The sequence below is a fragment of the Phyllobates terribilis genome, unplaced genomic scaffold (assembly GCF_046119375.1).
Source record: "Phyllobates terribilis strain yellow unplaced genomic scaffold, ASM4611937v1 Scaffold_796__1_contigs__length_659822, whole genome shotgun sequence".
Lineage (NCBI taxonomy): Eukaryota > Metazoa > Chordata > Amphibia > Anura > Dendrobatidae > Phyllobates > Phyllobates terribilis.
In genome coordinates this window covers 23,897-50,229 of record NW_027363556.1, presented here as the reverse complement: position 1 = coordinate 50,229, position 26,333 = coordinate 23,897, and the positions used below count along the sequence as shown (strand labels likewise).

General features: G+C 45.2%; 1 protein-coding gene across 1 annotated transcript in view; it reads right to left on the bottom strand.

Annotated features, from left to right (window-relative positions):
- The window catches only part of LOC141240124 (uncharacterized), a gene marked incomplete at its 5' end in the record, with an annotated part of 50,441 nt that overhangs the window by 11,114 nt on the left and 12,994 nt on the right, over positions 1–26,333 (bottom strand). The window contains 2 exons of the mRNA XM_073668595.1: positions 19,315–19,432; positions 19,554–19,651. Coding sequence (XP_073524696.1) covers positions 19,315–19,432; positions 19,554–19,651 — 216 coding nt within the window. The remainder of the gene's footprint in view (positions 1–19,314; positions 19,433–19,553; positions 19,652–26,333) is intronic.

Here is a 26,333-nt window from a genome sequence, read left to right as displayed (position 1 = left end):
TGGCTTCTTCTCAAAACTCTTCTCCTCCTCAGAGCGCAACTATTCCATAGGAGACCGAGAGTTATTGGCCATCAAACTGGCATTGGAGGAGTGGCGTTACCTGCTCGAGGGGGCTCTTCACCCGGTAATAATTTACACTGACCACAAGAACTTGGCTTACCTCCAGCATGCCCAGAGACTTAACCCGCGCCAAGCCCGGTGGTCCTTGTTTTTTGCTCGTTTTGATTTTGTCCTTCATTTTCGCCCGGCTGACAAAAACGTCAAGGCGGACGCCTTGTCTCGATCCTTTCTGGTGTCTGATCTCGAGGAGGATCCGAAACACATCATCGATCCCGCCAGAGTAATGCAGGTGGCTCCCGTGAGTCTAAATCGTCTCCCTCCTGGTAAGACGTTCGTATCAGTACCTGATCGGGAGAAGATCCTACACTGGGGTCATTCGTCTAAACTAGCTGGCCACACCGGTCAGAAAAAGACCCTCCAGCTTATTACCCGGCACTACTGGTGGCCTAACCTGCACAAGGATGTAATAGACTTTGTTTCTGCCTGTGTGTCCTGCGCCCGCAACAAAGTTCCGAGACACCTGCCGGCCGGCCGCCTCCTACCTCTGCCAGTACCTGCTGCCCCCTGGCAGCATATAGCGATGGACTTCATAACTGATCTGCCCGTCTCTGCCGGTTGTACGGTCATTTGGGTGGTCGCTGACCGCTTTTCCAAGATGGCTCACTTCATTCCACTGCCAGGCCTTCCGTCTGCACCCGAGCTGGCTAAAGACTTTATCCGCCACATCTTCCGTCTTCATGGCCTGCCCCGTCACATCGTGTCGGATCGAGGAGTACAGTTCACTTCTCGTTTCTGGAGAGCCACTTGTAAATTGCTGGACGTCACCCTGGACTTCTCCGCTTACCACCCACAGTCTAATGGTCAAGTGGAGCGGATCAATCAGAACCTGACCAGTTACCTCCGGCACTTCGTTAATGCCCACCATTCTGACTGGGTGGATCTCCTGCCATGGGCCGAATTCTCGTACAACAATCACGAGAGCGAGTCTTCCTCCAAATCCCCGTTTTTTGTAGTCTACGGTCAGCATCCTCGGATCCCGTTTCCCGTCTCCACCTCGGTGGACAATCCGGCTGCGGAATCTCTTGTTAACAAATTTTCCTCCATATGGGAGAGTACCCGGTCCGCACTCCTTCTGTCATCCGAGCGTATGAAAAGACACGCTGACAAAAAACGTCTGGACCCTCCTCAATTCCGTCCTGGGGATAAAGTCTGGCTCTCGTCCAAATATGTCCGGCTCAAGATCCCTTCCTATAAGTTAGGGCCTCGGTTCATCGGCCCACTGGAGGTCATCAGTCAGATCAACCCGGTGGCCTATAAATTGAAACTCCCGGCCAACTTACGGATCCCTAACTCCTTCCATGTATCTCTCCTCAAACCTGTGGTGCTTAACTCTTTTTCCAAGTCTACAGGTACGCCTCCTGCTCCTGTTTCTGCTGAGGACGAGTTTGAGGTAGAGAACATTCTTGCCACCAAAAGGGTAAGAGGAAAGACCTTTTTTCTGGTAGATTGGAAGGGGTTTGGTCCTGAGGAGAGAACGTGGGAGCCCCGGGAGAACATCCATGCCCCTCTCATCCTAGCTAAATTTCTATCTGGCCTAAAAAAGGGGGGGCCTAAAGGGGGGGGTACTGTAGTGCCGGCGTCCCTGCCCTCTGCTAGGCAGGGACGCTGCTCCACTCACCGCTCTGCTCCGTGCCCGGCGTCCTCCCCCCGCTCTGCTGTCAGCGCGCGCTCCTTCCCGGCGTCCTCCTCCTGCTCTGCTCTCAGTGCGCGCTCCTTCCCGGCCCCTGTGCTTAGGGCGCGCGCGCGCGCGCTCCCCTCCTCTTAAAGGGGCCGCGCGCACCGTCCTAAGGAGTCCCCGGCCAATGGCCGGAGGACTTCATCATATATAAGGCACCTCCTCCAAAATGGAGGTGCCCGAGCAATGTTGTTTGCACCTGTGTCTCACCTGTGCTTCAGCCCTCAGGTCCCGTTGCCAGTTACCTGCCAGTTACCTGCCAGCTACCTGCCAGTTACCTGCCTGATTCCTGCCTGAATACTTGTTACCTGTCTGCCAGTCTGAGGTCCGACGGTCTGCCTTACTACTCCTGTCAGTCTGTCTAAAGGACCAGCCTGCCCGCTCACCTGGGAGCGCACATCAGCTACCTGCCTGCTTGCCTGAGGTCCGACGGTCTGCCTTACTACTCCGGACAGTCTGTCTATGGACCAGCTTGCCCGCTCACCTGGGAGCGCTTCTCCGTTACCTGCCTGCTTGCCAGCCCGGAGGCTCCGTTGTCACGTGCTGTGACCATCAGCTACTTCAGACTCTTGCCCGCTCACCTGGGAGCGCTTCTCCACTACCTGCCTGCTTGCCTACCCGGAGGCTCCGCTGTCACGTGCTGTGACCACCAGCTATTTCAGAGACTCTTGCCCGCTCACCTGGGAGCGCTTCTCCGTTACCTGCCTGCTTGCCAGCCCGGAGGCTCCGCCGTCACGTGCCGTGACCACCTGCTATTCCAGAGACTCTCGCTTGCTCACCTGGGAGCACACATCTACCATCTGCCTGCTAGCCTACCCGGAGGCTCTGCCATCACAGGTCGTACCTACCCTTTACCCAGAGACTGCCCTGATCACTTGCCGTTACTCCCTGTCCGTTCATCCAGAGACTGCCACCCGCTCCCTTACAAGGGCCGCCCCCTTGTATAGTAGCTCAGAGGTTCCGCCTCCCGGACCCGTTACATGGGGTCTTTGAACTTGGGGGACCTCATCTTCTGATATAACACCCCCCTCATCACTTCACTGTCCAACAATCCAAAATGACTTTTTGAAACCTTAAACTCCCTCCTGAAACCTAATGCACAGGCCTCCACCACCAACCTCAGCGGTGAGGATCTGGCTACTTATTTCCTAGAAAAAATCAACCACATCCATCAGGTCATTTTGGTCCAATCTCCTCAGTGCCTGGATCCCCTTCCCTGCCGCACTTCAAGCTCACTAGCCATCTTTGAGCCTGTTACAGAAGAAGAAGTTACCCAGCTCCTCACTTCTTCTCGACCCCTTTACTTAAAAAGCCATCCCTGGACCAGAACTGCGCTGCTAACTACAGACCTGTCTCTAATCTTCCTTAAATCTCTAAACTCCTGGTACGCTTGGTCCACTCCTGTCTAATCCACTATCTCTCAGATAACTCTCTCCTCGACAATCTGGTTTCCGCTCTTTAGACTCCACTGAAACTACCCTCACTAAAGTCTCTAATGATCTACTAACAGCTAAATCCAAAGGTCACTGCTCCCTGCTGATTCTCCTGGATCTCTCTGCCGCATTTGACACTGTGGATCACCAGCTCCTCCTCACTATGCTCCGCTCTATAGTCCTCAAGGACACTGTTCTCTCCTGGTTCTCCTCCTACCTCTCTGACCGCTCCTTCACGGTATCTTTTGCCGGCTCCTCTTCCTCTCCTCGTCCCCTTACTATCGGGGTCCCGCAGGGATCAGTCCTATGCCCCCTCCTCTTCTCTCTATACACTGCCCCTATTGGACAAACAATCAGCAGATTTGGGTTCCAGTATTATCTCTATGCTGACGACACCCAACTATACACCTCTTCACCTGACATCACCCCTACCCTAATACAAAATACCAAGGATTGTCTGTCCGCTGTCTCTAACATCATGTCCTCCCTCTATCTTAAACTGAATCGCTACAAAACTGAACTTCTTGTGTTTCTCCCCTCTACTAACCTAACTCTACCTAACATCGAAATTACCTTGGATGGTTCAACCATAACTCCCAGCAGCACGGCCGCTGCCTGGGGGTCATATTCGACACTAACATTTCCTTTACTCCCTATATCCGATCACTCACTCGCTCTTGTCACATGCATCTTAAAAACATCTCCAGAATCCAACCTTTTCTCACCTTTGAAACTGCTAAAACTCTGACTGTCGCTCTTATTTACTCTCGTTTGGACTACTGCAACTCTCTTCTGATTGGTCTCCCTCTTACCAAACTTTCTCCTCGCCAATCCGTCCTGAATGCGGCAGCCAGGGTCGTATTTCTGTCCAGCCGCTTCACCGATGCCTCCATCTTGTGCCAGTCATTACACTGGTTGCCCATTCGCTACAGGGTCCAATATAAACTCATAGCTCTCACCCACAAAGCTATCCACAGTTCGGCACTGCCTTATATCTCCTCTCTCATCTCTGTAAATCGCCCTACTCGTGCCCTCCGTTCTACAAATGACCTAAGACTAACATCCCTCATAATCTGAACCTGGCACCTCCGTCTCCAAGACTTCTCTTGTGCTGCGCCAGTTCTCTGGAATGCTCTACCCCAGAAGAACCGACTGATGCCTAGCCCCACGTCTTCAGCGCGCTTTAAAAACCCATCTCTTTAAACAAGCCGACCACCTCAACTACTCAGTAAACCAACTTTCCCCTTTTTCCTCCTTCTAAATATTATTCAGAATCTGCTCCCTACTCTTCATCTGTCTCCACACCCTCCATGCACATGATAACTGCACTCGATACTTGATTATTGCACTTATACATACGGGCTGATGACCGGATCATGCAGCTTTATATGAAAATCCCTATTTATTATAATTGTCAGACCTGAAATAACAAGCACTTTTCACCTATTGTGTCCCCCCATTCCCTTGTAGAATGTAAGCGTGCGAGCGGCCGGACCCTCGCTCCTAATGTAACTGTTTAAACTGTCTTACCTTGTATTGAATTTATTGTCTGTACATGTCCCCGTTTAATTGTAAAGTGCTGCGGAATATGTTGGCGCTATATAAATAAAACTTATTATTATGTTTTTTTTTGCATTTCCTACAGTGCTTGCCAAAAGTATTGGCACCCCTGCAATTCTGTCATATAATACTCAGTTTCTTCCTGAAAATGATTGCAATCACAAATTCTTTGGTATTATTCTCTTCATTTAATTTGTCTTCAATGAAAAAACACAAAAAGAATTGTCCTAAAGCCAAATTGGATATAATTCCACACCAAACCTAAAAAAGGGGGTGGACAAAAGTATTGGCACCCTTTTAAAAATCATGTGATGCTTCTCTAATTCGTGTAATTAACAGCACCTGTAACTTACCTGTGGCACCTAACAGGTGTTGGCAATAACTAAATCACACTTGCTGCCAGTTAACATGGATTAAAGTTGACTCAACCTCTGTCCTGTGTCCTTGTGTGTACCACATTGAGCATGGAGAAAAGAAAGAAGACCAAAGAACTGTCTGAGGACTTGAGAAACCAAATTGTGAGGAAGCATGAGCAATCTCAAGGCTACAAGTCCATCTCCAAAGACCTGAATGTTCCTGTGTCTTCTGTGCGTAGTGTCATCAAGAAGTTTAAAGCCCATGGCACTGTGGCTAACCTCCCTAGATGTGGACGGAAAAGAAAAATTGACGAGAGATTTCAACGCAAGATTGTGCGGATGGTGGATAAACAACCTCGACTAACATCCAAACAAGTTCAAGCTGCCTGCAGTCTGAGGGTACAACAGTGTCAACCCGTACTGTCCGTCGGCGTCTGAATGAAAAGGGACTGTATGGTAGGATACCCAGGAAGACCCCACTTCTTACCCCGAGACATAAAAAAGCCAGGCCGTAGTTTGCCAAAACTTACCTGAGAAAGCCTAAAACGTTTTGGAAGAATGTTCTCTGGTCAGATGAGACAAAAGTAGAGCTTTTTGGGAAAAAGCATCAACATAGAGTGTACAGGAAAAAAAAAGAGGCATTCAAAGAAAAGAACACGGTCCCTACAGTCAAACATGGCGGAGGTTCCCTGATGTTTTGGGGTTGCTTTGCTGCCTCTGGCACTGAACTTCTTGACCGTGTGCATGGCATTATGAAGTCTGAAGACTACCAACAAATTTTGCAGCATAATGTAGGGCCCAGTGTGAGAAAGCTGGGTCTCCCTCAGAGGTCATGGGTCTTCCAGCAGGACAATGACCTAAAACACACTTCCAAAAGCACTATAAAATGGTTTTAGAGAAAGCACTGGAGCCTTCTAAGGTGGCCAGCAATGAGTCCAGACCTAAATCCCATAGAACACCCGTGGAGAGATCTCAAAATGGCAGTTTAGAGAAGGCACCCTTCAAATATCAGGGACCTGGAGCAGTTTGCCAAAGAAGAATGGTCTACAATTCCAGCAGAGCATTGCAAGAAACTCATTGATGGTTACCGGAAGCAGTTGTTCGCAGTCATTTTGGCTAAAGATTGTGCAACCAAGTATTAGGCTGAGGGTGCCAATACTTTTGTCCGGCCCTTTTTTGGAGTTTTGTGTGAAATGATCAATGATTTGATTTTTGCTTCATTCCCTTTTGTGTTTTTTCCTTGTAAGCAAATTAAATGAAGAGAATAAGACCAAAGAATTTGTGATTGCAATCATTTTCAGGAAGAAACTGAGTACTTTTGGCCAGCACTGTATATACGCCTATATATATATTTGTGGCAATGTGTATTGGTGTAAAATAAAATATTTAATTTGATAGTTATTATACTTTGTTATGGACGTTTTTTCATCTTTGTGTATATACAACTGCTCAAAAAAATAAAGGGAACACTGAAATAACACATCCTAGATCTGAATGAATGAAATATTCTCATTGAATACTTTATGTACAAAGTGGAAAAACGCACTACAGGCTGATCCAACTTTGATGTAATGTCCTTAAAACAAGTCAAAATGAGGCTCAGTATTGTGTGTGGCCTCCACTTGCCTCTATGACCTCCCTACAACGCCTGGGCATGCTCCTGATGAGGTTGTGGATGGTCTCCTGTGGGATCTCCTCCCAGACCTGGACTAAAGCATCCGCCAACTCCTGGACAGTCTGTGGTGCAACGTGACGATGGTGGATGGAGCGAGACATGATGTGCTCAATCAGATTCAGGTCTGGGGGAACGGGCGGCCAGTCCATAGCTTCAATGCCTTCATCTTGTAGGAACTGCTGACACACTCCAGCCACATGAGGTCTGGCATTGTCCTGCATTAGGAGGAACCCAGGGCCAACCACACCAGCATATGGTCTTACAAGGGGTCTGAGGATCTCATCTTGGTACCTAATGGGAGTCAGGCTACCTCTGGCGAGCACATGCAGGGCTGTGCGGCCCTCCAAAAAAATGCCACCCCACACCATTACTGACCCACTGCCAAACCGGTCATGCTGAAGGAAGTTGCAGGCAGCAGATCGCTCTCCACGGCGTTTCCAGACTCTGTCACGTCTGTCACATGTGCTCAGTGTGAACCTGCTTTCATCTGTGAAGAGCACAGGGCGCCAGTGGCGACTTTGCCAATCCTGGTGTAATGTGGCAAATGCCAAGCGCCCTGCACGGTGTTGGGCTGTGAGCACAACCCCCATCTGTGGACGTCGGGCCCTCATACCACCCTCATGGAGTCGGTTTATAACCGTTTGTGCAGACACATGCATATTTGTGGCATGCTGGAGGTCATTTTGCAGGGCTCTGGCAGTGCTCCTCCTGTTCCTACTTGCACAAAGGTGGAGGTAGCGGTCCTGCTGCTGGGTTGTTGCCCTCCTATGGCCCCCAACATCTCCTGGTGTACTGGCCTGTCTCCTGGTACCGCCTCCAGCCTCTGGACACTACGCTGACAGACACAGCAAATCTTCTTGCCACAGCTCGCATTGATGTGCCATCCTGGATGAGCTGCACTATCTGAGCAACTTCTGTGGGTTGTAGAGTCCGTCTCATGCTACCATGAGTGTGAAAGCCCAACCAACATTCAAAAGTGACCAAAACATCAGCCAGAAAGTATTGGTACTGAGATGTGTTTTGTGGTCCCCACCTGCAGAACCACTCCTTTATTGAGGGTGTCTTGATAATTGCCAATAATTTCCATCTATTGTCTATTCCATTTGCACAACAGCTTGTGAAATTGATTGTCAATCAGTGTTGCTTCCTAAGTGGACAGTTTGATTTCACAGAAGTTTGATTCACTTGGAGTTATATTCTGTTGTTTAAGTGTTCCCTTTATTTTTTTGAGCAGTGTATATTTTATATAATGAGACTAATATGATTATATGACTGTTTGTAGTTTTCTTCATTTTTTATTTCATTGTGATGTCATTTCCTTGTTTTTTTTCTATATAAATGTTGTATTTCTATGTGATTGGCCACAATTGACAAAAGCTCTGGAGGAGCTGAAACGTTTTGCAGATTTGTGGATGTGGAATAAATGATTGACTACAGGTGAGTGCCGGGATCTCTTTCCTTTCCCTCTCCATTACTAACCTGAGGGCTTGAAGACAGCTGTGTTTTATGAGAAATCACAGCTGTCATCAACCCTAACCACCATTACCCCAATCGCCACCGCACCAGGGCAATCGTGAAGAGCCGTGCGAAGCACCTGAATAGGTGCGCCATTTCTGAGGCGGCTGAGGGCTGGTATTTTTAGGCTGGGAAGGGCCCAGTAACCGAGGACCTTCCCACCCTGATAATATCCGCTCACAGCTGTCTGCTTTACCTTTGCTGGTTATCAAAAATAGGGAGGACTCCACATCGCTTTTTAATTTATTAGCTAAACACAAGTACAGTAAACTCCACACACAGGGCACTAATTATATATCTCACGGATATCTATCATCTATCTCGATCTTTGCACATCTAACACCTAAATATCTGTCATTTCTATTCTGCACTCTCTTCCGGCACGTGTCACACAGACGTGTGTGCGGATGTCACACTTTATATCATCTGTGTGCAGGACGTACTGACGTCCGAGCTGCCTGCAAAAAACGGACATGTCCGGTCCGTGTGACCATGTGCGCTGCCTATAGATTATAATGGGTGTACGTGTGTCTCCGGTACGTGTGAAGGGGGCCTAAAGGGTATGAGCACTTCTAGTATGAATTACCAGTAGGGGGCGTGACCACTTAAAGTGCCTAGGGCAGCATGAATGCCAGATACGGCCCTGAGCACAGCCCTAATAAAGTCATTAGAACTGCAGATAAAGGGGGCTCGATCACAGCTCTGGATAGTGGGTTGTATGAGCCGGAGGTTATGAACATGGATGACGATACTAATATATGCCGCACTCTAGATGGAGATCCTACTAATTCATACAATACCCCCTTACATTGTCTTTTGGAGGAGGGTTTGGTATCGGCTGTACTTAATGCCAAACAAATAGAACGATTAAAGGAAAATCACCCACAATGTCCAATATTTCATACATTACCGAAAACTCACAAAGAAGGAAACATCCATCAGTCTAGAGATACATTCAATACTGGCTGCAGAGAAGATTCCTATAATATAGTGAATATTACCAGAAAACATTTACCTATGTTATACACCGACAAGGATCCAGCAACAAGAAAGACAACTGACACGTGGAGGACAAACACCAAAGGTTTCATTGAATGTGGGAGAAATAAATGTGGTTTGTGCAAGTCTGTGCACAAAGCAAAAATGTCTGCATCTACTAACCATAATAAACCCTATAATATCCGACATCTCATTAGTTGTAGCTCCACACGTCATTGACACCATACAATGTGAAGCTTGTCTGCTGCAATATGTGGGGGGCACGGTCAGACCCTTATGTCACCGCATTGGGGGACACGTTAGGGACGTTCTTGGCCCCACAACACGTAATACATCTGCAGCATCACAACAACTCATACAACACAATAGGGATTAATCACTTTACAGTTGTGGGTATTGAATATGTCACCAGACCAGCTAAGGGGGAGATTGATATAAAAAGTACACCCCAGAGAAGCCTTGTGGATTCTGGAATTGGACCTCAGATTCCCCAGTGATATGAATCTTCGTTCAGACCTTGTATCCATTTACTGAATTGTGTTTTTTCCTCTTTTATAGTAATTATACATAATATACACATTATAGATGCAGACACTTCATTCTTCTATTGCACGGATGCTTTTTGTTGTGGATATATGATCGTCCATAGGGGTAATGTAGACATACTTGCACATGTCCATTTGGGGCTGGGGGTCTCCGCTGTGCATTAGACACTATGATGTGTAGAAGAAGCCGGTTACTGGTGATTTATTATGTCATGAAGAAGAACTGAACACAAATACCAGGTAGAAACGCAGAGATGTTTTGCTCCTATCTGTTTTTTAATGTTTCTATGATTTTAATTTGATTTGTTCAATAAAAGTTTTTGGTTTTATTCACACTGGAAAACAAGTGCTGGATTATCAGTAACTTTCTTTGTCCCGTCCATTCCTTCCCAACTGTGCTTTTTCATCCAAGCATTGAGAGATGAGCTGAAAGCAGACATATTTTTCTATAGAGGAATGGCAGACATGGGTGTTTTCCACATAGAAAGCTTCTCCTAAATCCCATACACAAAAAAGCCGCCCTACAATCTGCCAGGACACATGCGGAAACACATGAAGACTCCTGGGACTTTATACTCTGGAGTGATGACACCAAGATAAAGGTTTTTTTTGGAACTGATGGCTTCAAAACTGTATGACATTGAAGAGGTGAGGAATACAATGAGAATGCATGGTGTCTACAGTGAGACCTGGTGGTGGCCGTGTCCTTATGTGCGGCTGCATGAGAAGCTACATTTCATTGATGGTATCTTGAATTCACAGATGTTCTGCTCTGTAGTGAAAGAAAAGATGCTGCCATCACTCTGTTCCCTTGGTAGGCCACTGTTACATTTCTGAAGAACAGGGTGACAGTGATTCTGTGGCCAAGTGTCTCCTGATCTGAACCCAACCAAACACCTATGGGGGATTCTGAAGAGACAAGTTGTCATCGCTCCATCCAGCATCCAGGCTCTAAGAGCTCGTTATCAAAAAAGAGATAAAAGATAGATATAGTATTGTCACTAACTTGTTCATTCCAGGCCTAGAAAAACTTGATGCCGTCCTTTAAAATTATGGAGGCCATACAAAATAATAGATGTAGCAGCTTTTGATGTGGGGTGTACTCATTTTTGCATCAACTAATTTGAGAAAAACTGAAGGTTTTGTAATGAGAGTTATATTATTACTTTCATGTTTTGATTACAAAAAAATGTTCTATGAAACTTAGTGTTGACAAAATTGTAGAAATTGATCTTGTGTACAGTGAGCTATTAAATAAAATCTTACTCATCAAAGGGGGTGTACTCATTTATGCTGAACAATGTTTATTAAACTTTATAAAACACAGTGAACATAATTACACTTTCTTTCCCATATGACTTCTCTCATGTTTTACAAGGTGCGATTTATGTATAAAAGATTTACCACATTCTGAACATGAATACGGCTTCTCTCCTGTGTGAACTCTTTGATGTATAACCAGCTCTGATTTACATATAAAACATTTCGCACAAGAAAATAGCTTTTCTCCTGTATGAATTCTCTTATGAGCAGAAAGATTTGATTTACGCATAAAAGATTTACCGCATTCTGAACATGAATACGGCTTCTCTCCTGTGCGATTTCTCTGATGTGTAATAAGACTCCCTTTAAATGTAAAGCATTTCCCACATTCCGAACATGAATACGGCTTTTCTCCTGTGTGAATTCTCTGATGTATAACAAGGTCTGATTTACTTCTACAACATTTCCCACATGCCGAACATGAAAACGGCTTCTCTCCTGTATGAATTCTCTGATGTGTAATAAGATCCCCTTTATGTTTAAAGGACTTCCCACATTCCGAACATGAAAATGGCTTTTCTCCTGTGTGAATTCTCTCATGTATAACAAATTGTGATTTATATGTAAAGCATTTCCCACATTCTGAACAGGAGTATGGCTTTTTTCCTTTGTGTTTTCTGTGTGTTAAAAAATCTGAGCTTTTTGTAAATTGCTTGTCACACTGAAATCTTGAATCCACTTTGCCCCCTGGACTTTTGGTAATAATGGGAGATTGCTCAGGAGATGATTCCTCATGATTAGGAGGATTATAAGAAAGTGAAGTGCTGTGAAGTCCAGGAGGTGCAGGAAGGGTGATGAGGTTTCCTCCATTAGAGTGCTTCTTGAGATCTTTTTTACAATTTAGTGATGAACCGTTATTCTCACAAGGATTTCCTATCAGGATGAAAGATAAATTAGATGTGAGTTTTTTCTTCAACACAAACGAGATTTCTGAATGTATTTTCTGGAGCTCACAATGAAGACCCTCGTCAGTGAAAGTACCGGTAATGAGGAGGACAACTACATGCCATAACATTAACACAATGACGGGTAAAGTGAATGACACTTATAATCTGGTGACATTGGCACAAGTCAGGGGTGGCAGAGATTAGACAGCAAATAGTTCTTTAAGTGGTAATTACTGATGACAGGTTCCCTTAATGTACCTCCAGTGCCATTTCACTCTCTCAAGCTTCATATCTTGGCCTTAGTATAGAAAAGTGTCCACGTAATTAAAGAAGATGTCCACTACTATTAAAAATGCCCCCAATGTAATTAACCCGTTGAGAGAAGATTTCTTTTAATTACCTAGCTTTGTCTTTATTACCTGTGAGCGGCGCTATCGCTGGCCACTCACCGGCATCACGCGACCCCCGGCTGCAGCCGGCTCTTGCTTCCGCTGATGTCACGTCAAGTGAGGCGTGACTCGGTGATGCGATCCCCGCGGTGGATGCCGGGCTGTGGGTGGGGTTTCCCCGCGCGTCACATCCAGCATCCACCGCGCACTTTCCCAATGAATGCAAGGTAATTGTGATTCACAAAATGTTATACAATTGAACGGTGAAGAAAGAAAAAATTTAATTTTTCCACTATAATATTATTTTAGCCCCAGATTTTACATTTTCACAAGGGAAACTGGGTAAAAATGACCACATAATTTTATACAATTTCAGCTGAACGGGGCAATACCCCATATGTGGCTGTACTGTACTGCTTAGCCACATGGTGAGACTCGGGAGGGACGGAGCGCTATTTGACTCTTGGAGAACAAACTTTAGTAGAACAGTTTGCAGACTCCATATACAGAGCCCCGAAGTGGCAGAAGAGCAGAATCCCCCCTCAAGTGACACCAGTTTGCAAACTACACCCCTATGGAAATGTATCTACAGGACTAGTGATGAATTTGACTCCATGGGTGCTTTCCAGAAACGAGCAGTAATGGATGTTGTGAAGTGAAAATGCAAATATTTCATTATAGTGGCCAGTACATTGTAGTGTCCGGTACATTGTGGTGCCCTTACGTTGTAGCGACCAGTACATGATTCCCAGCTAGTGCTTTCTGGAGAAATAAATTGGCTCTCCTCGCTACAGTAATGCCAAACATGTGGATGGTAACTGCACACGGTGGGGCCCGGGAGGAGGGGGCATTTGGATTTGGGAGCGCAGATGTTACTGGATTTCTTTAAGTGGGAGCCAAGTCACTTTTCCAGAGCCTTTGTGCTACCAGTAATATGGACACCCCCTATATTACTGTTTACAGATGATGAACCTGAGTGGGGACTTGTTTTTTGTGGGTTGAGTAGAAGCTCTTGGTGGCATTCTGGGGTACAGAACATTTTGGATCATATTTATCCTGTGCTGTACGCTGAACACTTACAGTGGGTACGGGAAGTATTCAGACCCCTTAAAATTTTTCACTCTTTGTTTCATTGCAGCCATTTGGTAAATTCTAAAAAGTTCATTTATTTTTCTCATTAAAGTACACTCTGCACCCCATCTTGACTGAAAAAAAGCAGAAATGCAGACAATTTTGCAAATTTATTAAAAAAGAGAAACTGAAATATCACATGGTCATAAGTATTCAGACCCTTTGCTCAGACACTCATATTTAATTCACATGCTGTCCATTTCCTTGTGATCCTCCTTGAGATGGTTCTACTCCTTCATTGGAGTCCAGCTGGGTTTAATTAAACTGATAGGACTTGATTTGGAAAGGCACACACCTGTCTATATAAGACCTCACAGCTCACAGTGCATGTCAGACCAAATGAGAATCATCAGCTCAAAGAAACTGCCCAAGGAGCTCAGACACAGAACTGTGGCAAGGCACAGATCTGGCCAAGGTTACAAAAGAATTTCTGCATTACTCAAGGTTCCTAAGAGCACAGTGGCCTTCATAATCCTTAAATGGAAGAAGTTTGGGACCACCAGAAGTCTTCCTAGACCTGGCCGTCCAGCCAAACTGAGCAATCGTGGGAGAAGAGCCTTGGTAGGAGAGGTAAAGAAAAACCCCAAGATCACTGTGGCTGAGCTCCAGAGATGCAGTAGGGAGATGGGAGAAAGCTCACAAAAGTCAACGATCATTGCAGCCCTCCACCAGTCGGGCCTTTATGGCAGAGTGGCCAGATGGAAGGATCTACTCAGTGCAAGACATATGAAAGCCCGCATAGAGTTTGCTCAAAAACACATGAAGGACTCACAGACTATGAGAAATAAGATTCTCTGGTCTGATGAGACGAAGATAGAACTTTTTGGTGATAATTCTAAGCGGTATGTGTGGAGAAAACCAGGTACTGCTCATGACCTGCCCAATACAATCCCTACAGTGAATCATGGTGGTGGCAGCATCATGCTATGGGGGTATTTTTCAGCTACACGGACAGGATGACTGGTTGCAATTGAAGGAAACATGAATGCAGCCAAGTACAGAGATATCCTGGATGAAAACCTCTTCCAGAGAGCTCTGGACCTCAGACTTGGCCGAAGGTTCACCTTCCAACAAGACAGTGACCCTAAGCACACAGCTAAAATGACAAAAGGAGTGGCTTCTGAACAACTCTGTGACCATTCTTGACTGGCCCAGCCAGAGCCCTGACCTAAACCCAATTGAGCATCTCTGGAGAGATCTGAAAATGGCTGTCCACCAACGTTCACCATCCAACCTGATGGAACTGGAGAGGATCTGCAAGGAAGAATGGAAGAGGATCCCCAAATCCAGGTGTGAAAAACTTGTTGCATCATTCCCAAGAAGACTCATGGTTGTACTAGCCCAAAAGGGTGCTTCTACTCAATATTGAGCAAGGGGTCTGAATACTTATGACCATGGGATATTTCAGCTTTTCTTTTTTAATAAATTTGCAAAAATGTCTACATTTCTGTTTTTTTTCAGTCAAGATGGGGTGCAGAGTGGACTATAATGAGAAAAAAATGAACTTTTTAGAACTTACCGAATAGCTGCAATGAAACCAAGAATGAAAACTGTAAAGGGGTCTGAATACTTCCCGTACCCACTGTACATCAGGGTTTCCATCTAAATCTACAAAATACATGATTCAGATGACACCCCCGAGGGATCCATTCAGAATAATGAGGCAGCAGAGTTACACCGGACTCCGTCCAGCCTCTGGTCGACTGCGCTTTTATGCACGCTGAAAAAGAAGGACATCACTGGATCATAGGCCAGACGGCGTCCACAGCGTCTCATTATACGGAATCTTCCCCCGGGGTTCTGTCCGAATCGCAAGCTCAGTCATTTATATGGCAGCATGAGACTTGTGTAAGAATAATATGAAAATAAAAGATGGAAGTAATATTAAAAAACACAATTAGGAAAATTAAAAATGTGCTTATTAAATCATTAAGACGAGGTGTGAATGCGGCCCAGTTATTCATCGGTGCGCAACCGGACTCTGTACAAGAGCAGCCGCGCCATCACCGGACGCTTCTGCTGTGATGTGGACGGCGGATAAAGCTTCACTGCACCGGAGACTTCATACAATATCACACACCGGTCATCGTCAGGCGCCACTAATCATAGTCACATGCCAATCATCATCATCATACGCCAGTCATCATCATCACACGCCGCTAATCATAGTCACATGCCAATCATCATCATCATACGCCAGTCATCATCATCACACGCCGCTAATCATAGTCACATGCCAATCATCATCGTCATACGCCAGTCATCATAATCACACGCCGCTAATCATAGTCACATGCCAATCATCATCATCATACGCCAGTCATCATCATCACACGCCGCTAATCATAGTCACATGCCAATCATCATCGTCATACGCCAGTCATCATCATCACACGCCGCTAATCATAGTCACATGCCAATCATCATCGTCATATGCCAGTCATCATCACACGCCGCTAATCATAGTCACATGCCAATCATCATCGTCATACGCCAGTCATCATCATCACACGCCGCTAATCATAGTCACATGCCAATCATCATCGTTATACGCCAGTCATCATCATCACACGCCGCTAATCATAGTCACATGCCAATCATCATCGTCATACGCCAGTCATCATCATCATCACACACCGCTAATCATAGTCACATGCCAATCATCATCGTCATACGCCAGTCATCATCATCATCACACACCGCTAATCATAGTCACATGCCAATCATCATCGTCATACGCCAGTCATCATCATCACACGCCGCTAATCATAGTCACATGCCAATCATCATACGCCAGTCATCATCATCACACGCCGCTAATCATAGTCACATGCCAATCATCATCACACGTCACTAATCATAGTCACATGCCAATCATAGTTACATAGTTAGTAAAGCCGAATAAAGACTTGCGTCCATCAAGTTCGACCTGTTAGTTCTGTAATTGCTAAAGTTGATCCAGAGGAGGGCAAAAACCCCAAATGATTTGGCCAATCTTCACCCGAGGAAAAATTCCCTCCCGACTCTGAAACCAGCAGTCAGAATAAATCCCTGTATCAACCTACTATTTTATTTTATTTTTAAGTATACGCTGAAATCTGCCTGGTATCTAGAAATGCATCCAGTCCCCGCTTGAACTGGTTTAGTGAATCTGACATTACCGTCTCCTCACTCAGTGAATTCCATATTCTCACTGCTCTTACCGTAAAGAACCCCTTCCTATGCTGGTGCTGGAACCTTTTCTCTTCCAGTCTTAGTGAATGCCCTCGTTACCGTAATATCCCTCCTTTTGAACAAATCCCGGGCAAGATATCTATACTGTCCCCTAACATATTTGTACACATTTATTATGTCCCCCCTCAACCTTCTCTTTTCCAGGCTGAATAGTCCTAGTTTTGCCAACCTCTCTGGGTATTGAAGTCCCTCCATTCCCTTTATTAATTTTGTTGCCCTCCTTTGTACCTTTTCAAGCTCGTTTATATCCTTTCTATATATTGGGGCCCATAACTGAGCACAGTATTCCAAGTGTGGTCTGACCAGTGCTTTGTACAGTGGAAGAACAATGTTCTCATCCTTTGCAGCTATACCTCTTCTGATACATCCCATTACCCTGTTTGCCCTTACAGCAGCGGCCTGACTTTGGGCACTCCAATTTAGTTTGCTATCAATCAAGATGCCCAAGTCCTTCTCCATCTCTGAATTCCCCAATGATTTCCCATTCAGTGAGTACTGGTGACTTCCATTTTTCTTTCCCATATGTATGACCTTACATTTCTCCTCGTTAAACCTCATTTGCCATTTAATGCTCCACCTACCCAGCTTATCCAAATCCCTCTGTAGGTCTGCACTGTCCTCTTTTGTATTAATTGTTTTACATAACTTTGTGTCATCTGCAAATATTGACATTTTACTATTTATCCCGTTGACTATGTCGTTAATAAAGATATTAAATAACATTGGGCCTAGTACAGACCCCTGTGGTACCCCACTAGTGACGCTTACCCAATCTGAGTATATTCCATTTATAACCACCCTCTGCCTTCTATCCTTTAGCCAGTTAGCTACCCACTTGCAGACATTTTCCCCCAGCCCCATCATTCTCATTTTGTATACCAACCTATTATGTGGCACGCTATCGAACGCTTTTGAGAAGTCGAGATACACGACATCCTCTGGTTCCCCCTGATCTAATCGAGAGCTAACCTCCTCGTAGAAGTCAATCAGGTTTGTTTGGCAGGAGCGATTCCTCATGAATCCATGTTGGTTCGGGGTTAATAGATTATTAGCATCAAGATGCTCCGTAATTGCCTCATTAATAAAGCCTTCAAAAATTTTGCCCACAACGGACGTCAGACTCACCGGCCGATAGTTTCCGGCGTCACTTTTCGCTCCCTTTTTGAATATTGGCACTACATTCGCCTGTCGCCAATCAAGTGGTACAGACCCAGTCCCAACAGAGTCCTTAAATATAAGATATAACGGTCTGTCTATCACATTACTTAGTTCCCTTAGTACCCGTGGGTGTATGCCATCAGGTCCTGGTGATTTGTTTATTTTAATGTTACTGAGGCGTTTCTGTACCCCAGCTTGGGTTAGATTTGTCATACTTAGTGGAGGATTAAGTTTGTCACTTCTCATTTCGCCTGTTAGTTCTTTTTCTTTTGTGAAAGTTGTCGAAAAAAAATTATTTAATAGATTAGCTTTATCCTCATCTTTCTCTATGATTTTGCCTTCCTCACTTTTTATCGGTCCAATATTATCCGATTTAATCCTTTTACTATTTATATACGTAAAGAACAGTTTGGGATTTGATCTACTTTCCCTAGCAATACGTCTCTCTGTTTCCTCCTTCGCTATTGTTATTTGTTTTTTACAGGTTCTCGTTTTTTCCTTGTAACACATTAGTGCCTCCTTACTGTTTTCCTGTTTTAATCTCTTGAATGCCTCTTTTTTGCTATTTAACGCCCCTTTTGCGTTCTTGTTCAACCATATTGGTTTCCTCTTATTTCTGGCCCTTTTATTCCCATACGGTATATACCTCTCGCACTGAGTATTCAGAATTATTTTGAAGTTTTCCCATTTACTATTCGTATTCCATTGATTAAGAACTTTGTCCCAGTCAATAAGTTGAAGGCTTTCTTTCATCTGATCAAACTTCGCCCTCCTAAAGTTTAATGTTTTAGTTGTTCCCTTATTGATAACCCTACTGAAGGGCATTTTGAAATTGATAATATTATGATCGCTATTACCTAGGTGCCCCCCTATCTGTACCTCAGTTATTCTATCAGGCCTATTAGTCAATATTAAGTCCAACATGGCCGTCCCTCTCGTTGGTTCCTGCACTAGTTGGGAGAGATAATTATCCTTAATATTTGTCAAGAACCTTTTTCCTTTCTGAGATCTACAGGTTTCTGTTTCCCAGTCAATATCCGGGTAGTTGAAATCCCCCATTACAATCACTTCATTATGTTTTGCTACTTTGTCTATTTGTCCTAATAGCAGTTTCTCATTCTCCTCTGTTATATTTGGTGGCTTATAGCAGACCCCCAGTAATATTTTATTATTATTTTTAGTTCCCTCTATCTCTACCCACATGGACTCGACCCCCGTCATACGCCAGTCATCATCATCACACGCCGCTAATCATAGTCACATGCCAATCATCATCGTCATCATCATCATCGTCACACGCCGGTCATTACATACCTGTGGAAACATCTACAGGAATCTCCTCCTTCCCGTCACTCACACATGGCTGATCCCCCCTCGTCATCGCTTCTTCTTCTGTCTCATCCTTCACTTTATTCTTAGTCGGATCTTCCTCCTGATATATCAGATGTAACAATCAGCACAATACAAGAAACCACCAAAATATAAAACATCTATGACCTCGATCAGAAATGTCTCCCATATACAGATCCAGTACAGGGCTCAGCACCGTCTACCTGATGACTCTCCGGGATGTTGTGATTCTCCTCTGGACAGTCCTGGGGATACAGAGGACGGGGACATCTCTCTGGTGGATTTCTTTCCATGAGTCCATCTGTAGGAAACACATAGTGACAGAATACAGTGACATGTAAAAGTTTGGGCACCAATGGTCAAAATTACTGTTATTGTGAACAGTTAAGTTGAAGATGAAATAATCTCTAAACGGCCTAAAGTTAAAGATGACATTTCCTTTGTATTTTAGGCAAAACAATAAATAATAAATTATATATATTTTCATCTTTTACATTAAAAAAAAATTCAATAAGGGAAAATGCAAAAGTTTTGGCACCAGGCAAGGTTAGTACCTAGTAGCGCCCCCTTTTGAAAGTATCACAGCGTGTAAATGCTTTTTGTAGCCAGACAACAGTCTTTCAATTCTTGTTTGAGGGATTTTCATTCATTCTTCTTTGGAGAATTCTTCCAGTTCTGTGAGATTCTTGGGTCGTCTTGCATCGCCTGCTATTTTGAGGTCTAGCCACAGATTTTCAATGATGTTCAAATCAGGGGACTATGAGGGCCATTGTAAAACCTTCAGCTTGCGCCTTTTGACGTGTGTTTAGTGTCATTATCATTTGCCATCCTCTTTTTACCTTCAGCTTTTTTGCAGATGGTGTTATGTTTGCATCAAGAATTTGCTGAAATTTCATGGAATCCATTCTTCCCTCTACCCGTTCCCTGTGCCATTGGCTGCAACACAACCCCAAAGCATGATTGATCCACCACCATGCTTAATGGTTGGCGAGATGTTCTTTTCCTAAAATTCTGTGCCCTTTTTTCTCCACACAACTTTGATCATTGCTCTATTTTAACCTCATCGGTCCACAAGACTTGTTTCCAAAATGCATCAGACCTTCTTATATGTACTTTTGCATACTTCTAAAGCTTAATTTTATGGTGAGGTCGCAGGAGAGGTTTTCTTCTGATGACTCTTCCATGAAGGCCATATTTGTGCAGGTGTCTCTGAAGAGTACAACAATGTACCACAACTCCAGAGTCTGCTAAATCTTTCTGAAGGTCTTTTGCAGTCAGGCAGGGGTTCTGATTTGCCTCTCTAGCAATCCTTCTGAAAATTTGCTTGGTCTTCCAGACCTTATCTTGACCTCCACTGTTTGTGTTAACTGCCATTTCTTTATTACATTTTGAACTGAGGAAAGGGCAAATTGAAAACGCTTTGCTCATAGCCTTCTCCTGCTTTGTGGGCCTCCACCATTTTCAGAGTGCTAGACAGCGGATACCTTGGTTGATGAAATCCGTCTTGTGGTTCTGGTGTAATCTTTACTTTCAGTTTGGAGATAATGATATGCTCGTGCTCCGGGGCAGCCTATGGGGGGCGCTCTTTCTGGGTTTCTGCTTACATATTCATCTGTATGCTCTTATGATAGCTCACTTATCGTTCACTGACCTGCCTCCTATTTTACATAATGCATCTAGTAGTAGCTGGTAATTTAGCCACAAGCAGCTCCCACAATGCCCCTCACCTGATGGTTTAGTGTGCCCTATATATTTAGAAGCTCTGTAAGGGGTGCACGCGTCTTCTTGTGTAAAGTGGCTTCGGAGATAAGTGGCAGTTATTTCAGAGGCAGTTAGTCAGGGCAGGAGTCATATAACCATCACTTTAACCACTTACTCTCTATTAACTATGTTTCTGTTAGCTCTCACTTTTTGCTCCACAATCCTCCACTTTCTAGTAACCCCCCAAATCCCTACACCTAGTAATAAACTCTTCATCTCTCCCTCCATCCTCCCCATTCACCTCACCTCCTCCTCCGAAATATTCCTCAACATTCAATCCTGGATCTCTAAACACAGACAGCCACCCCCTGCTCTCTCTTGCTCCCACCTGCTAACACTTTCTCTGCTTCTCCTCACTGCTGGAGATATCTCTCCAAATCCTGGTCCTCCTCGCCATATCCCCACAGTTACTTCTACCTCCTATCCACGACCTTCCACAAACTGTCGCAACCCTTCTAACCTCATACCCATCCAACTAATACCCACTCCCTTAGTTGCTCTAACAGGAGCTCTATGGAACGCTCGCTCTGTCTGCAACAAACTTTCCTTCATCCACGATCTTTTCATTACAAACAAACTTTCCTTCCTCACCATCACTGAAACCTGGCTCACCCCCTCTGACACAGCCTCCCCAGCTGCACTTTCATATGGCGGATTCCACCTTTCCCACACTCCCCGCCCCAAAGGCAAACATGGCGGAGGCGTAGGTTTTCTCCTATCAGAACACTGCGCTTTCACCCAAATCCCACTGCCACCCTCCGTTACACTCCCCTCTTTTGAGGTGCACTGTGTGAGCATCTATTCCCCCTCCAACCTCCAACTGGCCGTCATTTACCGACCCCCAGGGCAAGCCACCACCTTCTTAGACCACTTCACCACCTGGCTACTTCACTTCCTTTCTGCTGACATCCCCACTATCATAATGGGTGACTTCAACATCCCCATTAACACTTCCCACTCGTCTGTCTCTAAGTTCCTATCTCTCACTTCCTCCTTCGGACTCACTCAATGGTCTTACGCAGCCACTCATAAAGATGGCCACACACTGGACCTCATCTTTACCCGCCTCTGTTCCCTATCTAACCTCTCTAACTCACCTCTCTCTGACCATAACCTCCTCACATTCTCTACCCTCTCCACTCCAGGTGCACAATCCCCACTCCACAAACTTACACACCCTCACAGAAATCTCAAACACCTTGACCTACACTCACTCTCTGAATCCCTCCTCCCTCTTACAGACATAGATTCCTTACACGATGCAGACGTTGCTGCTGCTTCATATAACACCACAATAGCTGCAGCTCTAGACTCTATCGCCCCTCTCACACATACCACATCTCGCACATTCAACAGGCAACCCTGGCACACTAAACTTACTAAAGAACTGCGCCGGGCCTCCAGGGTTGCGGAGCGGAGATGGAAAAGGTCTCACTCCATCGAGCACTTCATCGCATTCAAGCAATCCCTCATTAATTTAAAGTCCGCACTCACTACAGCAAAACAAACCTACTTCTCATCTCTCATATCCTCCCTATCTCACAACCCTAAACAGCTATTTAATACTTTCAACTCTCTCCTTCGTCCCCCAGCACCTCTTCCCTCTTCTCTCATCTCAGCCGACGACTTTGCTTCATTCTTCAAACAGAAGATTGACACCATCAGACAAAACTTTTGCCCAAAGTCCACTCAACCCCTCCTCATATCTACTCAACCCTCCTCCTCCAAACCCCACTTCTCCACCATTACAGAAAGTCAAGTCTCCTCTTTACTCTCCAAATCACACCTCACCACCTGCGAACTTGACCCAATCCCATCCCACCTCATCACTAACCTTACCACAGTCTTCATCCCAACCCTAACCCACCTCTTCAATCTGTCACTAACAACCGGTGTCTTCCCCTCATGTTTCAAACATGCTGCAATCACACCCATCCTCAAAAAGCCCTCCCTTGACCCTTCCTCTCTGACTAGCTACCGCCCCATATCACTCCTCCCCTTTGCCTCAAAACTACTAGAACAACATGTCCACCTTGAACTGTCCTCCCACCCCTCCTCCTGCTCCCTCTTCGACCGCCTGCAATCTGGCTTCCGACCACATCACTCGACTGAAACTGCCCAGACCAAAGTCACCAACGACCTACTAAATGCCAAATCCAAGCGACACTACTCCATCCTCCTCCTTCTGGACCTGTCATCTGCCTTTGACACAGTGGACCATTCCCTCTTACTCCAGATTCTCTCATCTCTTGGCATCACGGACTTGGCTCTATCTTGGATCTCCTCATACTTAACAGACAGGACATTCAGTGTCTCCCACTCACGCACCATCTCCTCATCTCGCCCCTTATCTGTCGGTGTCCCCCAAGGTTCAGTTCTAGGACCTCTGCTCTTCTCCATCTACACCTTTGGCCTGGGACAGCTCATAGAGTCTCACGATTTTCAGTATCACCTCTATGCTGATGACACACAGATCTACCTCTCTGGACCCAATATCTCCTCCCTACTAACCAAAATCCCACAATGTCTGACCGCCATCTCATCCTGCTTCTCTGACAGATTTCTAAAACTCAACATGGATAAAACAGAGTTCATCATCTTTCCACCCTCTCATTCACATCCCCCATCTGACCTAGCCATCAACGTCAATGGCTGTTCACTCTCCCCAGTCCCACAAGCTCGCTGCCTTGGAGTAACCCTGGACTCTGATCTCTCCTTCAAGCCACATATCCAAGCCCTTTCCACTTCCTGCCGACTCCAACTCAAAAACATCTCCCGGATCCGTGCATTCCTCAGCAAAGACTCTGCAAAAACACTAGTGCATGCCCTCCTCATATCCCGCCTCGACTACTGCAACCTCCTGCTCCGTGGCCTCCCTTCAAACACTCTTGCGCCTCTCCAATCTATCCTAAACTCTGCTGCTCGACTAATCCACCTGTCCCCCCGCTACTCCCCGGCCTCTCCTCTCTGTCAATCTCTTCACTGGCTCCCCATTGCCCAGCGAATTCAGTTCAAACCTCTAACCATGGCATACAAAGCCATCCACAACCTGTCTCCCCCATACATCTGTGACCTAGTCTCCCGGTACTTACCTGCATGCAACCTCCGATCCTCACAAGCTCTCCTTCTCTACTCCCCTCTTATCTCCTCCTCCCACAATCGTATACAAGATTTCTCCCGTGCATCCCCCCTACTCTGGAACTCTCTACCCCAACACATCAGACTCTCGCCGACCGTGGAAACCTTCAAAAGAAACCTGAAGACCTACCTCTTCCGACAAGCCTACAACCTGCAGTAACCACCGCTGCATGACCAGCTCTACCCTCACCCATCCCTTCTAGAATGTGAGCCCTCGCGGGCAGGGTCCTCGCTCCTCCTGTACCAGTCGCTGACTCGTTTTGTTAAGATTATGTAAATGCTTTTGTTATGTATATCCCTATCACATGTAAAGCGCCATGGAATAAATGGCGCTATAATAATAAATAATAATAATAATAGTAGAGCGTGGCTAGGTAAAATAGGAGGCAGGTCAGTGAAGGCACAGTGAGCTGCCATAAGAGCATACAGGTGAATATGTAATCAGAGCATCAGATAGAGCGCCCCCCACAGGTCGCCCTGGAGCACGGGCATATCATTATCTCCAAACTTAAAATAAAGATTCCACATAATGTGGAATATCTCCTGAAAAAAATTAATAAAGTGAAACAGTTTTTTTGTATAGAGACTCATGTTAAATACAAAAGAGCAAATGATAATTTGAAACAAAAACCAATGGGAGGGAAAAATAGAAAAATCGAAAGCTTTCTGTGTCACTGGTATTTCCACCTTTACCTTAATTTAGCATGGAAACACATTTTGACTCGCCTGTGGTAAATCACAAAAGAGATTCTCCTGTGATTATCAGTGTCCATGCGACAAAAATTAGCCAATAATGATGACTTCAGTGTTTTAAAAAGCCACATGGTAGGCCCCGTTCCTTTGTCACAATGGAGAAGACAAAGGAGCTGCCTGAGGACATCAGAACTGCTATTAGCAAACACAAGACTTCCAAAGGGTAGAAGGCCATCTCCAAAAACCTTGGTATCCCAGTTTCAACAGTGCGCAATGTCATTAATAAGTTTGCCAAGCATGGAACCGTCAAGAACCTCTATGGAAAGAGGAAAATTGGCAAAAGAGATCTTCGAAGATTGGTGGAAATAGTGGAAACAAAACATCACGTCAAACATCCAAAGACCTGAAGGCCAACCTGGAACAGTCTGGGGTCATGGTTAAAACAATTACCATACGCCGCACACTAAACCAAGCAGAGCTTTATGGGCGAAGGCCAAGGAAGAAACCATTGCTGAATAAAAGACCTAAAAAGGAACAACTGATCTTTGCCAAAGAGTACCTTGACGAGCCTCAATCCTTCTGGGAAAATGTTCTGTGGACAGATGAAACAAAAATAGAGCTTTTTGGCAATGCAAAGCAACAGTTTGTTTACAGACGGCGCAATGAAGGTTATATAAGGAAAGAAAACCATACCAACACTTAAGCATGGTGGAGTATCCACAACGCTGTCGGGTTGCATTGCAGCATCTGGTACTGGAGGCCTTGACCATATCACAGGAATCATGAAATCAGAGAATTATCAAGAGGTTTTAGAGCGAAATGTCCTACCCAGTGAAAGAAAATTTGGTTTGAGTCAAAGATCATGGGTCCTCCAGCAAGACAATGACCCAAAGCACACATCCAAAAGTACACAGGAATGGTTGAACAAGAAAAAACATGGACTGTTTTATAATGGCCAGCAATGAGTCCAAACCTCAATCCCACTGAAAATCTTTGGGGTGAGCTGAAATCTGCTGTTGGGAAAAAGAACCTGCAAACATTCAAAAGCTCGAACAAACTGCAAAGGAAGAGCGGGAGAAAATCCCAGCTGAGAAGTGCAAGAAGCTTATAGATGGCTACAAGAAATGTTTGGAGGCCGTCAGCAATGCCAAAGGGTGTGCAACCAAGTATTAATTACTTGAAGAACAGAGGGGGATGGGGTAAAGGAATAGTCAGCTCACCCACCGTTGATTAGCAGTCTTCATCTGTAAGGCAGCGCGCGGAGCCGTCCCAGTCTCGGACGTGGAGACAAACAGCAGAAAATAGAATAGAATATCTATGGATCTCTTTTGGTGACTTGCTACTACAGTTTCTAATGTGATCAATAAACTTTGCTTGTTATATTTTTGGCT